The 17,211-nt window shown below is 33.0% G+C and overlaps 2 protein-coding genes and 1 long non-coding RNA gene across 3 annotated transcripts; 1 reads left to right on the forward strand and 2 right to left on the reverse strand.

Moving 5' to 3' along the window:
• Window positions 1-4,995: 4,995 nt before the first annotated feature.
• LOC115951273 (F-box protein At2g26160-like) lies at window positions 4,996-5,637 on the reverse strand. Its single transcript, XM_031068457.1, has 2 exons — window positions 5,549-5,637; window positions 4,996-5,453 (listed from the first exon to the last, which is right to left on the reverse strand). Exons 1-2 carry the CDS (start codon window positions 5,556-5,558, stop codon window positions 5,029-5,031), a joined length of 435 nt encoding a protein of 144 aa, XP_030924317.1. The 5' UTR covers window positions 5,559-5,637; the 3' UTR covers window positions 4,996-5,028.
• A 2,928-nt stretch (window positions 5,638-8,565) lies between these two features.
• Window positions 8,566-12,406, forward strand: LOC115951272 (F-box/kelch-repeat protein At1g57790-like). The gene is made up of 2 exons (XM_031068456.1): window positions 8,566-8,792; window positions 10,982-12,406. Exon 2 carries the CDS (start codon window positions 10,997-10,999, stop codon window positions 12,311-12,313), a length of 1,317 nt encoding a protein of 438 aa, XP_030924316.1. The 5' UTR covers window positions 8,566-8,792; window positions 10,982-10,996; the 3' UTR covers window positions 12,314-12,406.
• A 314-nt stretch (window positions 12,407-12,720) lies between these two features.
• Window positions 12,721-15,923, reverse strand: LOC115954040. Its single transcript, XR_004083815.1, has 3 exons — window positions 15,799-15,923; window positions 13,422-13,554; window positions 12,721-13,214 (listed from the first exon to the last, which is right to left on the reverse strand). It is a non-coding gene; the product is annotated as an uncharacterized LOC115954040 (long non-coding RNA).
• Between the last annotated feature and the right edge of the window lie 1,288 nt (window positions 15,924-17,211).

Below are 17,211 nucleotides of genomic sequence, written 5' to 3' on the forward strand. Positions count from 1 at the left end.
AAACTTGGAAATTAGTCAGCTTATTTTGCTGAAACTGAAAACTTTTTGTTGAAAGTACAGTAGATAAAAGTAAACGTTAGTTGAAATAGTACAGTGGAACCCATGAATAGTACTAAAAAGTACAGTAGGACCTATAAATAGTAACAAAAATAAGTTGAATAGTAAAAGAAGTTGACAAAAAATAAGCTAGTCAAACAAATACTTAAAGCATCCATAGCAGCTGTTGCATTTGTGCTAAATGTTATAATATGGCACATTTGGCACACCAAACACCAAAAACGGAGCTTTATCAAATGTGTTAAATTTTTGCAACATTGAACAGTATCGTTGCATTTTGCTACGATACGGACTCAAATGGCATTTGTGATTTTTTTTTTTTTTTCCTCTCTGTTCGATCTCTCTAGTTGTGTTTGATGTGGGTTTTTCTTTTGGGTTTGTTTGATTTGCCGTGCCGATCTCGCCATTCCTCACTGCTGATCTCGCCGCCTCATGCTCCGATTTTGGTTGATTTGGTGTGTTTTGGGTTTGTGATTGGGTTTTGATTTGGGTAGAGGTTGTGGTTGGTGAGTCAGGTGGCTTTGATGGGTTGGGTTGAAGTTGTGGGTTGTGGCTTCGATGGGTTGATTAAGGTGATTTGGGTTGAGGTTGTGGGTTGCGGCCGGATCATGGATCGCGTTTGAGATTGGGTTTTGATTTGGATTGAGGTTCTGGGTTGAGCTTCGATGGCTTGATTTCGGTGAGAGGTGAGTCACAATGACTGTGCTGTGTTTGTGGTTGTGGTTGAGAGGAAGGTTGGTGGTGGCTGGATTGTGGGTTTTTTTTTTTTTTGTTTGCTGTGGTTGGTGGTTGCCTGTTGAGAAGTGACGAAGAGGAAGGTTGTTGGTTGTGGATGGTGGGGCAATAGTGGAAGTGGTTGTTGTTGCTGTGCTGTGATGGCTGTTGTGATGGTTTGTTTTTTTTTTTTTTTTTTTTTTTTTGCTGTGGTTGGTGGTTGCCGGTTGAGAAGTGGTGTAGAAGAGGAAGGTTGTTGGGGCCTGGATTGTGTTTTTTTTTTCTTCTTCCTGCTGCCGTAGTTTGTGGTTGTGGATGGTGGGGTAAAGGTGGAAATGGCTGTTGTTGCTGTGTTGTGATGGTTTGGTTTTTTTTTTTTTTTTCCTCTTTTGTTGAGATTTTTAGATTCGGAATTTGTTGGTTTTGTTGCTGTTGTTGATCGGCGTTGATGTTGTTGCCGTTGTTGATGATAATGGGGAGGAGATAATATATTATTTTAATGTGTAGTAAATATTATTTTAATGTATAGAATTGAATGATAAAACATCTGATAAATGAGATATTGTAAAATAATGTAGTAAAATAATAAAGTAGGCTTTTGGTGTGTCAAAATGGTATTTTTTTGCAACATCTGCTGTGGTTGCTCTTAGGGTCCTTTTGAAATTCGCTTATTTTGTTGAAAATGAAAACTTTTTGCTAAAAGTACTGTAAATAAAGATAAAAGTTAACTGAAATAGTACATTGGAACTCATGAATAATACCAAAAAGTGCAGTGAGACCTATAAATAGTAGCAAAAATAAGCTAAATTGTAAAATAAGTTAGTAAAAATAATCTTTGCCAAATGGGCATTTAAGAAGGGACTGAAAAATTGGATTTTTCTGCAATGTTCTTTTACTTCCCCGAACATAGTAATAAAGTACTCTTTGCCACTGTTCAAATTACAGAGAGAGAAGTTGGAGTTTTTTTTTTGGTACCAAAAGAAACAAGTTCATTTTTGCCTTTTCGAGTGAAACAAATGGGCTTCTTTGAATAGTGTCAACTGTCTTTTTGTCAAGTATTTTTTTTTTTTTTTGAAAGCGAAATAGATCTCACTCATTCATTTAGAGAAATAGAGTCCAAGTACAGCGCATCAAGAGCTCGTTGTGGTGATTCTTCTAGCAAAATGGGCCAAGGAATGAGCAACTAAATTAGCACTATGTTTGACACAGCCAAAAGACATGCTTCTAATCTTAAATATAATGAGAGTAGAGAGGAGTTACCTCTCTTTCTTTCTATTTTTGTTTTTTTTTTTTGAAATGATAGGAGACTTTATTAATTGGGAAACATGATATACAATGGAAAAGAGAAATAGGGACATGTGACCTTTTCATTCTCTTTCACAACACTAGCATACGCTATAGTAGTACGATTACATCGTAAAGAAAAGAAAATAGTACAAAGAAAAAAACTTCAAAATCCAAACTACTGTGAGAAAAACGAATCTTCACTTGGATGCCCAAAAAACCAAAAAAATGCCAAACGACACCTTCTTAATTTACATGGACATCAAAGTGATGAGTTTTTTTTTTCCCCATCTTAGGAGTGTCTTCATGCCTGGCATGGTTGCCTTGCAACCTCCGCCAATCCCATAGTTGACACAACATCTTGCTCATTCTCCACAGTTCTATGTTTCTTTTCTCCCTTAACAACCGTAGCCTCCTTATTCATGTTTTCTAGTTGCCTCCTTTTTTACTGAGGTTCCATGTCAACAATTGAAGAATTAATAAGAGTCTGAGGTCTTGTGGTAAGCCTCTTCCAATTCATCATTGCTTTCGAGCTTCCAATTGTAGACTTCTCCACGGACTCAACTACTTTTGGGCTATGCATGGATTAACTCACACCCTTATCTTTACTACCACTTCTTTTGGGCCGACCCTTACTATTACTCTTGTTACCTTGCTCGTTACCACAACCAACCTTAAAACATATCTCTGATCCCTCAAAACCCGGTGGAGATATTTGCTCACCTTGTTTCCCATTAAGTCACGATTGAGGATGATTGTTTCCTCATCCATGTCTACCACTTCAATCAAGTCAGAGGCAATCTCGCTATTATCTGGCATGTAATCAGTTGGAGTTGCTTTTGAATTTGAAAAATCTGAATCGGTTTGGATAACACAATCAATCTCCATAATCAACTCCTCAAAATCTGGAACGTGCTTCTTCACAGAAAAGATTGCACCCTTATCAACCATAACACCACCGTTTGCCGGAGCACAATCAAAGCTACCACCTTCAGGTAAACTGCCCAACTGCGTTAAAGACGTACTCCCACTTCCACTTCCAATTGCCAGATTACCTTGCTCATTTACCTTTCATTGTGAAGAAACCTAATACCCTTGATCAGCTTGGACATCATTAACCTGCCGCCTCGGGCTACTTCTTACTTTGTTTGCATTACCATAGTTTCTACGGTACCTCGCCTTCAACCACTCCCCATAAGGAAGACCTCCTTGTTGTCGATCCCTTTGAACAGAGCAATCCCTAACCTCATGACTAATTCGACCACACTGATAACAAAGCCCAACTAAACGTTCGTACTCGAAACCAATACAAACCTTATCCCCTTCAGGGCTGGTGACAACTCCTCCTCAACATAATGGTTTATCCAACGACAACTCCACCCTTACTCTGATAAAGCGAGCTTGGTTAGACAAAAACGCCTTTAAATTAATTTCCAATACTTCTCCCAAACCACTGCCAATATCCCTGCCCACCTCCTCCAATAACAAATCAAAATGGTTTCTTTGTGTAATTAATGTTGTATTCTTTTTAGAGGGTAGATGAGTGGTGGTTAATTAATTTTGTGTTATTTTGAGGGGTTAGGTGAGTGGTGGGAACTAGGAAATGGAAATTCACGAGTGACAAGCTGCTGACTTTGCTTTTTTTTTTTTTTTAATTATTATTACTTTTGAATTTATATTAATGGTGGAGGGTGGAATACTATTTATTTAAAAGAAACATAAAATAATATTTACATTTTAAAATTTAACTTTATAAGTCAGTAGCATCTAATTTTGCACCATTTATTTTATAGAATAAGTATCTATAAAAACTTATCAAATCATATTAAATTTTATTTTAGGGGAGTCCAAATAAATTCCATAACTTTCAATTATATTGTAAAGGATCATAGGGGGAAAATTGTTATAAAATAATTATAATTATTGTAATGTTCATTTATTATTTATACTTATTTAGTATAAGGTATGAAAAATTGAAAACTCATTTAAATATGTTTTTTTTTGGGTAAATAATAAATATGACGAGTTATATATAAATTTATTTAATTTTTAAATTTATTAATTAAATTATTTATAATATCACTAGTTGGATCTTCAGTTTGACCTCGGTCAAACCAGATAATTGGGAATCACTCATCTTTTTGGTTCTTTGATTGGTTCAGTTTTTAAAACCTTGGTTATGACACTTTAACCCATGATGTATAAACGATTGTAACTCTCATTTTTTTTTTCTTTTTTTTTTTCAAAATTTTCTTAGAAATACTAAAAATTCTATCAGTCTTCTTCAAAATTTTTATTTGTAAAACCCAATAGGCTCTGTTGTATCCTAGAGAAAAAATTGCAATCACTCATTACCAACACTTGTATAGGGGCAAATATTATCTAAGGAAAGTGACTATTTGTGTCTTTAAGCCTTGCTCTTGATTATTTGTTTGATCTTTCCATTGCTCATATGAAAATTTTCCAACACATGATCCATTAGTTGAACATTAATGAATATGTAATTTCAAGTTTTTTTTTTGATAGGTGTAATTTCAAGTTTAGTACAATGAAATACACCTGTTTTTGGAAAAAATATTAAAGAATAAAGACACTTTTTTTTGAAGAATCAAATAAAGACACAATTAGGAATATGAAAGCAGATAAACAGATACATTATTGGTATATTGTGTAACACTTTGTCTCCCTCAAGCATCTGCCTTATTTTGTTAATCCACTATGTGCCTATGATTAATATTCTTTTAGTTCTCTTTTTGTGATATTATGTTTTCTAAGTTGGGAAGAATGATTTAGTTATAAATAGATTCTACACTTTTATATTTATTTATTTATTTTGGTGGGGATGAGAATAGATTTTATACTTTGATCTTATATTAATGACAATGCACGTACTACCCAAACTAATATTATATTATATATAAAAAAATTATTCAAGTTAACTGACAATTAAACAACTAAAATATAACAATGATTCTATTTCAGAATAACCCAATCAAGATCTAATTCACGACAAGCTACAGTAGGGCAAGGTAGGAACTTTGTAATGGTATCATCTTCCAAGTCAAAGACATAAAGAAATCGACTAGAGGTCATTGTGAAGTAAATCGAATTTCGCTTGACTCCATTTTCAGCTACAAAACAAGATATTTTGCTCCTCTCGGAAATAAAAATAGCACGGTCTCCTATGTTCTTCACTTGGACCCATGCATTCTTTGAAGAATCCATCCGAAAAATTATGAAACCATAGACCTTTCTCCTGTACGATCCAAACAACATCTGGTTAACTAATAAGAGCTCACCGCAAGATTCAATGAGATAATCACGGTAACATACTATATCGGCAGGTAATGACTCGTCAAATCTCTCTATTGCCAACTTGGTAAAACGAATTTCTCCACCTACAAACTCAGCGGTATAAGATAAAGAACCTGATATCCCAAAGTATATCAAAAGATAAATTTTTCCTCCATGAAATGTTGCAGATTGAACGTACCCTGTCCCATTTGCTTGAAGGGTTTGTTTGTAAAAAATTTTATCACCAAGTTGGCAAAAAGAAAATGTGAACGTTGGGGGATCAATGAATAGTACGTAGCACTGATTGTAGGGGTCACTTGGTGTTGCCGTCAGAATACAAATAAAATGATCAGCAATGTCTTCCAATGTCGGAAGTTGCATCATCTCTTTAGAAGTAGGATTCAAAAGACACAAATTCTTTGAATCGATATCCTTTAATACCAACCATCCATCGCAACTAGTGTATATTACTTTATTGCGCATCTCAGGAATGTTTCTGGTGTGAAAATAATCTTTTGATATGCTGAAAAAAGTTTGTCTTTCTTTATCATACCCATCACATATTACTAACCAAGGATATGATTGTGGGTCAGTAGGAGGATAAGAAAGCGTAAGTTGTTTCTCACTGCTCTGTTCTTGCATTTGCTCTTCATGTGCCTGCTCCATTCCTTTAAGACATGATGAAATTAAGTTAATTACTTTTTCACAAGTACTATTTAAAAAAACAAAAAAACATAAGAGAAAGTAGAACAATTATACAAAAGAGGTGAGGGGGCGGGCAAGACTAGAGAGATAGATGTTCATGTGATCTACACTACACTCTATATTTTTACTTATAAAATGATTCTTCTTCTTTTTTTTTTTTTTTTTATAGAAAAATTAAAATTATTCCTAATGAAGTAGGTTGAAGAAAAAGAAGAATTTTGTCCTGTAATTAAGTCAATAGTTTATTGTGGACTAGAGTTCAATGATAGCTAGTTCACTAATTGAATAAAATAATTTAGAAGGTGTATATAAAATTCTAGGAAAGAACAAAACAACCAAGGCAAGAAACTACTTTTGATTATAATATATATATATATACACACACCTGGCTTTTGCAAAGTTTTGGCTATTTCAACTCCTTCAATCAATTTCCTGCCCTGAACGCTAGGTTTAAACTTTCAATGGTGAACCAATACATATATATATATATATATATATATATGAATACTATTCCTAATACTAGTTGGATTTTGTAAGTCGGTTTATTTTTTAGCTAATAGTAAGTCGGTTTAATTTTAATTTAATTATGTGACACAATATTTATTTATAACAATTTATAAAAGGCATCTAAACATGATCTTCTCAATCAATGAGAAGATGTTATCTATGTAACTGTGTGAGTTAACTTCTTAATCAAGACAAGAAATTAAAAAAAAAAAAAAAAAAAAAAAAAATCAAGTCCTACATGGTGAACCTAATATTTTCTACCTAACCTATTTTGTTTAATTAATTGTTCTACTTCTCTTAGGAATTTTTTGCCTTCTATAATATGCTAAACAGTTGAAAGTCCAGTCGGTGCTACACAAAAAAAGCTTATTTTACCCAAAAAAAAAATTATTTAAATTTATTTTACAGCCATATTAATTTCTGTATGCTCTTCTTCAAAACCCAATAATAGGGTTGAACCCAAATCTTATTAAAAAAGGGTAAATTATAAATATCGCCCCTGTGGTATAATATTAAAATATGAAGAACTCTATTTCTTAGACCTAATTTGATTAATCAGATTTCTTAAACAAATATTTTTTTTGATTAATCAGATAATCAAATCTTAAACAGTATCTTCAAAACAAAAACTCTTTTTTTTTTTTTCTTTGGAATGGCAAAAAAAAAAAAAAAAAAAACCGTGAGACATGGAATAGATAAACTTTCAATTATTATAGATGGGATCATCCAAAAATTATAGGTAATAATTTTGGTAAATCCTGGTTCTAAACAAAATCATTGACCAAAAAACAAACAGATAAACTACAAATCCGGTCTAAGAGATTAATCACAAAACACATTCGCAAGACTAAACGTTTATTACTACTAACAGGGTCGGCCTTTCCCTTAGGCGAGTTAGGCAATTGCCTAAGGCCCCCAAGTGGAAGGGGCCCCAAAATTTTAGAAAAGAACCGGGTAGTAGAGGAAAAAAAAAAATAGTTTCAAATGAATTACAAAAATAATCTGGCACATCCTTTTAACCAAAAAAAACAAAAATTTTGGTAAATCCTATTAAACATTGGTTCTAAACAAAATCATTGACCAAAAGACAAACCAAAAATCAACCAGATAAACTACAAATCCGGTCTAAAATAATTTAGAAGGTGTATATAAAATTCTAGGAAAGAACAAAACAACCAAGACAAGAAACTACTTTTGATTATGATATATATATACACACACCTGGCTTTTGCAAAGTTTTGGCTATTTCAACTCCTTCAATCAATTTCCTGCCCTGAACGCTAGGTTTAAACTTTCAATGGGGGTGAACCAATACATATATATATATATATATATATATATATATTTATATGAATACTATTCCTAATACTAGTTGGATTTTGTAAGTCGGTTGATTTTTTTGCTAATAGTAAGTCGGTTTAATTTTAATTTAATTATGGGACACAATTTTTATTTATAACAATTTATAAAAGGCATCTAAACATGATCTTCTCAATCAATGAGAAGATGTTATCTATGTAACTGTGTGAGTTAACTTCTTAATCAAGACAAGAAATTTAAAAAAAAAAAAAAAAAAATTCAAGTCCTACATGGTGAACCTAATATTTTCTACCTAACCTATTTTGTTTAATTAATTGTTCTACTTCTCTTAGGAATTTTTTGCCTTCTATATATGCAGGGCCGGCCCTTCCCTTAGGCGAGTTAGGCAATTGCCTAAGGCCCCCATGTGGAAGGGGGCCCCAAAATTTTAGAAAAGAACCAACCGGGTAGTAGAGGAAAAAAAAAAAAATATATATATATATATATATATTTAGTTTCAAATGAATTACAAAAATAATCTGGCACATCCTTTTAACCAAAAAAACAAAAATTTTGGTAAATCCTATTAAACATTGGTTCTAAACAAAATCATTGACCAAAAAACAACCAGATAAACTACAAATCCGATCTAAGAGATTAACCACAAAACAATCACAAATCAAAACCCTAAAAATTTTACCTTTCTCTCTAGTCTCTGCTCTCCGCCTCTCTCTAGTCTCCAGTCTCCAGTCTCCACTGTTCAGTCTGTTCTCATCTGCTCAACAGAAAACAGCTCAAGGCTCAAGCAAGGCAGCAAGCTTGAAGCTCCTCCGCCTGGACCGCCTCAGCCTCTCTCTGATCCTCTGCTCTCCGCCTCGCTCAAGTCTCAACTGCTCACCTCACCGTATCAGGTTCTGAGGTTCAGGAATCAGGTATAAAATTATAAATATTTGGGCTTTTATTTGTTAAGAACTTAAGATAACTTTGTTTATTTGGGCCCTCCCTGTCCCTGGCTGCTTTTGTAACTTTGTTTATCACTTATCAGTTTATCATTGTGGCTGCCTGGACCCTCCCTGGACTGGGCGTTAAGTTTGGGCCTTCAAGTTTTTCCTTTTTTTTTTTTTTAAAAGCCTGCATTTTTTTTTTTTTTTTGGTGGGACTTATTATTAGCAAAAAAATAAACCGACTTACAAAATCCAACTAGTATTAGGAATAGTATTCATATATATATATATATATATATGTATGTATGTATTGGTTCACCCCCATTGAACGTTTAAACCTAGCGTTCAGGGTAGGAAATTGATTGAAGGAGTTGAAATAGCCAAAACTTTGCAAAAACCAGGTGTGTGTATATATATATATATATATCATAATCAAAAGTAGTTTCTTGCCTTGGTTGTTTTGTTCTTTCCTAGAATTTTATATACACCTTCTAAATTATTTTATTCAATTAGTGAACTAGCTATCATTGAACTCTAGTCCACAATAAACTATTGACTTAATTACAGGACAAAATTCTTCTTTTTCTTCAACCTACTTCATTAGGAATAATTTTAATTTTTCTGCATGACTCGCCTCAGGGAAGGGCCGGCCCTGGCTATACAAATATATTTATATTTATATATACATATATATATATATATATATTTCTTTTACTGTCAAAATTATTATTTGAATTTATTTTACAGCCATATATTAATTTCTGCATGCTCTTAGCTACTCCAGTGGAGTAGCTACTAGCTAAGTATATTAATTAATAATCTTGCTAAAAAAAAGTATATTAATCATCTAGGAACATAGATTATTATTTTTAATTCATAGTAATTAGGAACATAGATCTTTGAATATACTTTGAACTACATAAACTATTTATATAAACTTATTTATTTGAAAGAAAATATATGTTTAGTTACTTATTTGACAAAGACCTTTAAAATTGTGTATGAAATTTGGATGTGAATGGGAGGTCTTTTATTCAATTTAATTAAATAAAAAATAGAGGTGTGAGGGATAAAGCTAAACGACATAAGAAAAACGCCAAAGTAAACCAAAAACGACTTTATTTTTAACGAAAGTATTTAGAAATCCTAATCCTAGGAGTATTAGGAATAGATTTCACAATCCTAGGAGTATTAGGAATAGATTTCCCATGGCATTGTTTAGGAGGTGCTCTCTCTATATAAGGGAATTGATTCAAGGAGTTGATCTGCTTGATACGCATCCAAAACTTTTTCAAAAGCTTCTTCTCAAAAAAAAAAAAAAAAAATTCAAAAGCTAGGTATGTAATCTACTAATATGTAATTATTAAAAGTAGTTTTCTTGCCTTTGGTTATTTAATTGGTTCTTTCCTAGAATTTCATGCATGGATTTTGATCTCATAAATCACTTAGAATATGAAGGGTTCTACGCACGCTGAGTTTAATACTTCTACTTCATGTTTCAGGTTTTAATTACTGTTTCGTTTTTATTGTGCATTTTTTTCTTTATTTGTTCTCATGTGGTGTAACTTATACAGTACTTTACTTTTTTGTTGTATGTTGTATATACAATTATAAGGGGAAAAAAAAAAAAAAAAACTTTGAAGTGATTTAAAAAAAAAAAAATTATTCATGAATACTTTGAACTTTGAAGTGATTGATATCACAGAATGTCAACACAAACATGAAAGAAGGTCACAATGAGTCAATGAGAAATTCTCAAAGTATGTTGAAGATACTGTTCAGTTGTCTGACTTTATTATTGAACAATTGTTTCTCCGTTTGCATTATGTAACATGTTTAGTAGTAATAAACGTTTAGTCTTGCGAATGTGTGTGCTGTCACTGTAAATTCTTTGGGATCTCAACGTTTGTTGCTTTTTTGGAAGCGGGGGTACATCTTAAATTATATTAGTGCAGTGATTTATGTTTAATTACATTGATTACCACTATACTTGGTCCTTCAATAATGAATGCTATGTCTTGTTCTTGTAGAACCTTCATTTTTATTTTTAATAATTCAGTAGTTATACTAGAAGGTGTGCAATTAAGTTTCAAAATTCTTGGAAGTTATTTATATTCTTGATGTTTCTAGTATTCATGTATGGGATCAATTTTTTTCTTTTTTGTTTTTGTTGGTAGAAGCTGATTTTGGCCATGGACGATCAATCTTCTGATGTAGATGGTCTTGTGGATGCTCTTAATGAGTTACTAAATATCCAAGATGTTCAAGAGTTGGAATTAGCATCTGCTAATGTAGAAGCTCTTGTGGATACTCTCAATTCACTAGATATTCAAGAGTCGAAATATGCATCTTCAGATGTTGAAAAGTTGGAATCCTCATTTGAAAAGAAAGGTGAGTTACTTGCTTCATGGTCAGAACTTCCTCCAGAACTTCTCTATCAAGTGTCAGAACATTTCCTTGATCTAGACCTAAGTAACTTTCGTGCCACATGCAAATCATGGCGTTCAAGTGCTCCAATTTTTCGGTGTCGGACCTTATTGGATACCCCAGATTTTGAATCTCCATATAATTTGATGAGTTTGGGTGTGCTTGGCAACAAATGTAGGTTTTTTCACCCATTAAAATGTAATGGCACTTATCAAGAGGACATTCCAGTATTGTTGGGGGCACGTCTCCACTACTCAAAGGAGGGCTGGCTGCTTTTATCGGCAGATGACAGACGTGGAGATTGCCATTTCTTTTTCTTCCATCCCATCAATATGATAAAAATTGAACTTCCAAGTAATCCCTATTCATTTCATACAATGAGTTTTTCCTCACCACCAACTTCAAAAGATTGTTTTGTTATTGGAATCCCATTTTGGGGAAATGAATTTGGTATCGTTAGACGTGGTGAAGAGAGTTGGAACATTTTCAGATTCAAACGGTCTCTTCCTAAATGCATTCTTTTATCAAACTGCAATCCCATATTATACAAAGGGCGATGCTACTGTTTGTGCGAGAGTGGTGAGTTGGGAGTATTTGATCTTAATGAATACTTGAGAAATCCTGAATGCCAAAACTCGTTTCATTGGACTCATATTGTTCCTAGTGAATTTCCAGAAGAGTTGCTTGATTCAGTTGTACAAGGTTACTTGTTGGAAAGCAATGGGCAGTTGTTTTCAGTGTTTGAGTTGAGTGATTATGCTCCATGTTTTCATGTTTTCTCATTGAACCCAAACAAGTCTCGGATGAAATGGCATGCAGTAAAAAACCTGAGAGATCAAATGTTCTATGTAAGTACTGCGGGTTCTTTTTCAGAAACGGCTGTGGCGAGAGGAGCTGGCAATAATATTTACCTACCGAATGTCCAAGACAACAGATGTGTATTCTACTCTCTTAAAAAGAAGATGTGCGGCTCATTTTTCAGTGAGTACTCAACCCGTACTGCAACCCATGGGAAGGAACATACCAACTGCACTTGGATTAAACGCACGCCTGCAACTTTGGATGAAAACTTCAACTGGTGACACATAATTTGAGAGGATCTAATTGTTTTGCTTTCGATGGCAACTTTTGAAAGAACGTATTAATTGTTTTACATAATTTTTTTTTTTTTTCATCTCAACTTTTCATAGTTTTAAGATTTTATTAGTTGTTTATTTTATGTCAACATATGAGATTCATTCTATCAAAAAAAACATGTTAGATTCATTGTTCATAAGCTGTAAACTCCATGATTTACTGATCTAAATTTTAAATTCTTGCATTTTGACTCTTTTACGGAATATTTTCTTTTAATTAATACCAATCATAAATCAAGAACCGTATCTTTTGGGTTAAAATAGGGTCCATAATAAAGAATAAAATGATTTGTTTCACTCACTTAGTCACTCATAGTATTCTATTTTATGTTCCACCAACTATAATATGTTGCATTTTGAACTTTGATTAAATTAGAACATCTGATAATAGGCATAGTTGGTAGTTCTATAGACTTGGATAGAAGCGCATAAAGCATGCGACTTTAATTTAGAATCCAATCAATGGCTGCACAAAGGGCAAGAACTCTCCCAATTAAAGGAAGAGGGAAAAGTATGAGCAACTGGGTGTCATTTAGAGCACATTCTGGATGGGTTCAGTTTATCACCAAGCAAGAAAAGTATCTCTCTCAAACACACAATTTACATGTAGGGGGTGTTGAAGAGTAAGTTACCCGTATAGATTGAGGGTGCTGAAATAGAGGGAGAAGGGGAAGGGGAACGCCTAATGTATTTTCCATCTTAATCTCACAAGTTAGAAATGAAACCTTTAAAGAAGTTTATCTACAAACCAATTTGGAGGAAAATTCTCTCAACCCATTACTCGCAACATCAATGAGTAAACCTATACCTCCAACCGAGGTCGTGGATGGTTTTATTAAAAGCAAACCTGAGGAAAGGAAGAAAAAGATGTAATAGGTTATGAAAGATAAATGCATAAATGAGTAAACACTGGCCCACCCATATCAATTTTGAAAATAAAATACTATATTGTCGCAGACTCGCAAAACCAAATGAATTTATATATTAACATTAAGCATACTGGAAGTAGAATCAGCAAAGCTACAAACCTCAAAGTAGAGAACAGGCAACATACCAGTGACCAGTGCAGAAAAACAGACACAGCTTAAAGGTTCCATTGTGTTACAGGAAGTGGATTGACAGCCAAAACGTCACCAGTTCCATCCTGTTCTATATTGTCCAGCCTCGTTATGCAATAACCTGAAAACCTGAAAAGACATAATCTTGTATATACCAAATTTTATGAAAAGGAACGCTATAATTGCAAGGCTCATGAAATCTAATATGCACATCAGAATAATCCACTCGTAGAACATGTTTGACTAAACAAATAGCAATTCTATAATCTCAAAGGTCTCTTAGGTGTGTATAGTTCTTGCACCACAGAGAGCAAATTTTGTACCTTAGAAGCATGATGATGAAATCAGGGGATGCTGGGCAATAGAAGTGACAAAGTATGTGCAGATCAGCCTTCATAAATTTGTTATAAACGGTCATAATGATTTTTTTTTAAAGTTTTACAGTTGGAAGTGGGAGATGAAGGGCACATGAATTTCTTGAAGAAATGCAGATACTTGGAGAGTGAAAACTCCTAATAGGGAGAAGTTACAAGATCTCTTTGAAATCTTAGGAGATAAAGAAGCTTAGGTGAGAAATAATGAAAAAGTTGGCGGAGGGAGGACAAGTTTTGTCTGCACCTTTTTCAATATAAATTCAATTCCTGGAATTAGAAGTGTGCTATGTTTCTTTGAAACTCTTTCTTAAAAGTCATGTTAAAGTCGACCACCATGATCACATGTTTATATAACCCACTGAAGTAAATGAAAAGGCGATGAACCATGAGATATTTGCTAATGATCTAAGCCCAACAAGACAAATACCTGCCAATAATTGATACAGAGTACATTGACTTAATTTTGCATCCATTTTTCCAATTTTGACTGATATTGGCAATTTTCAAAATTAGCACCTTCCAAGTGCAATGTACCAGCACCGAAAGCATATAAATCAGCATTAACAAGCCCAGTGCTGGATAAAAAAAGTCAATAATGCTGATCCTAAAAGAAAATTTCTAGAATAACATGAAATAAAAATAATGAGAAAATGGAAAAGAAGTGAGTTAATGTTTAATAATACATTGATTATGTCATAAACATAATACAGGAACGAGCTTTCTGAGCAATACGAGAAAACCAAGATAAATTAATAATCAAATGTAAATTTTTTATACTACCACAAATATTTCAAATTGGGTCAGCCAGGATAACCCTCAATGAATTGTCTCCCCAGGCACAAACTAAATACCATATTAAAGCATATAACCCTCTTAAAATAAACTAATATGGACAAACTCCATATGGGTGACTCAGCCGAACTTAAAAGAACTACGGTAAAATGCAATTCCAAACATACATGGATATCATAGAATTTCGCTACAGATTTGTATCATTTGAATACAAAGGGCACTTTGCAGCTTCAAAAATGAGAGTGAATGCTATTTTGAGTATAAGCATCAGGGTTCACATTAAGATAAATCTTTGAAGAACAGAAAAAAACACTATGAAGGGAACTAATTTTCCTTGATGGACTGTTTTTTAGTATATAGGATAATCTATGACAAACACCTCTCCCTGACATTGCAAAAGACGGAACCTAGTGCACAACATATGACCTTTTAATCTTAGGCCAATCTATGGATAATAGTATACCACCAACATTTTTGACTTTAAGATGGGGAATGTTGCAAGCAACCTATTGAAGACTTTTGTGAGAGGCTCGTCCCATTGCTAAAAGGTCTGATTGCCTCTTTTCCTAGGTGCAATTGCTTAGGAAACCTGGGACTAACTTATTTTTCTCGTTTGTTTCCCTTTGCTTTTTCCCCATTTTTTCTTTGAAAACTCAGGTCGGAGCGCTGCTTCCATCAAATCAGAGCTAAACTCTAAACCCAATAAAATTACTCATGAAAATCCATGTTATGTTGAAACTCTGCCCCACCAAAGTGTAATTTCCCCGGCCCTTTCTGCATTATACCAAACTTTAAATTTTAAATATCCAATTTATAGTTCTTTAACCAAAGGGTCCTGCATCAATTAAGAAGTGAGGGAAATATAGAGTTGAGCTGGGCAATCCATTGTAAAATTCATCATAGAAGTGTATGAAAATAAGACAAAGCATATATAAAAGTCAATATCAACAGGACGCTTAAATAAAATTCATCAAAAATGTCATTTTTTTCACATTCAACAACAGATTACAGGATTGGTCTACCTATGCTATGCTATGTATTCTCTCTAAAACTCTACATAAGCCACATCATCTAAGTAAGAGAAAGGGAGCATATACCAAATCCTGTTCAATATATATTACACATCTTCAAGACTCCCTCACCACCATGATCACCATGGTTACCCACCACAAGAAGAAACGTATTCTCATGTAGGGATAGGGAATACCTGAGGCCATCAATGGCGGGCTTGGTCCAACATTGCGAAGAAGAAGAAAGGGCTGCGAGAGTGAAGCTCAGTTCGGGTGAGAAGAGAAGAGAGCCGTTAGTGAATCTCGTGATCAAAGGTACAGGCAGATGAATAGAGGATGCAAAAGGGATTTTTTTTTTTTTTTTTTTTTTTTTTTTTTTTTTTTTAATTTTAAGTTTTAAGGGTTGGGTAATTGATAAGTTTAGGGTATTTTAGAAAAAAAATTGATAATATTTTTACTAATAAAATTTTAAAATTTTCTTTTACAAGTTTTCATATATTGGAATAGTTGTATAATAATTTTAGAGTAATACTACAGGTATAAATTATTTTATAATATTTGTACAAAATATTGATATCACTTTTTCATTTACCAATAATCATTCACCACATCAACAGTTTGTAAATTTTTTTATAAAATAGTTTGTATCTCTAGCATTATTCATAATTGTATTACATCTTTTTCAATTTACACAACCAAGCAATCATATTTTTCAATGTGCAATCATTAAACTACTAATTTCCAACCAATTTCGAATTAATTACCAACATATTACCTAAATAGGTAACATTATAAATATCTATAAAAAAAGTAACATTATAAACAAAATGCATCATCTTTTTTTATGATTTTTTCCAACCAATTTTTGTATTTTTTAAACTAATCAGGATTAAATCGTTGCAGTGCTCCACTAATTTCTATTTTAAGGAAATCATGGCCAAAAGGTTAACAAGAAATTTTTTTGTAAATAATAAATATGCTATTTTTATTTCATCCTGACCATTAGAATGACATGATAGTATATTTTTTCATAGCTTGGAATCTAAAAGAAGATTATTCAAATCAATACGAATTTCTTTAGAAAATGAATCTTGCAATACAAGTGATTTCCTTATAAGAAATTTGTCCATAATGCTAGCAAAAGAATAAATGATAAACTATAAGTTCATTCAACATATTCAAGTTAGACATTCAACTGTTACATTAATAATGGTCAATAAAGTATTCGAACATTATTTTAGTGTATATGCGTATGTACAAAATGTATCAAATAAATCCAATAAATTTAGATAAAGATTAAAGCAAGCACTAGGTTGTGTTTGTTTCGGGTGAAAAACATATACGGAAAATATTTTACATCCGACAGAGTGTTTGGGTAAATTGAAAAATACTTGGGATCTCTTCACTATAAAATCTTTTACACTTCTATTTTACCTTCAATCGAATTACACCTATTTTTCAGCCTCTACCATGAGAGAGAGAGAGAGAGAGAGAGAGAGAGACGTAAAGGTGAGTGAAGGCATCGTCGAAGGCCATATCTATTCATCTCTCTCGCTCACTTTCCCTCTCAAAAACTTGTCCAAGGTCATATTAGAGTGCAAAATGAACTA

The sequence above is a fragment of the Quercus lobata genome, chromosome 7, assembly GCF_001633185.2.
Source record: "Quercus lobata isolate SW786 chromosome 7, ValleyOak3.0 Primary Assembly, whole genome shotgun sequence".
In the NCBI taxonomy this organism is placed as follows: domain Eukaryota; kingdom Viridiplantae; phylum Streptophyta; class Magnoliopsida; order Fagales; family Fagaceae; genus Quercus; species Quercus lobata.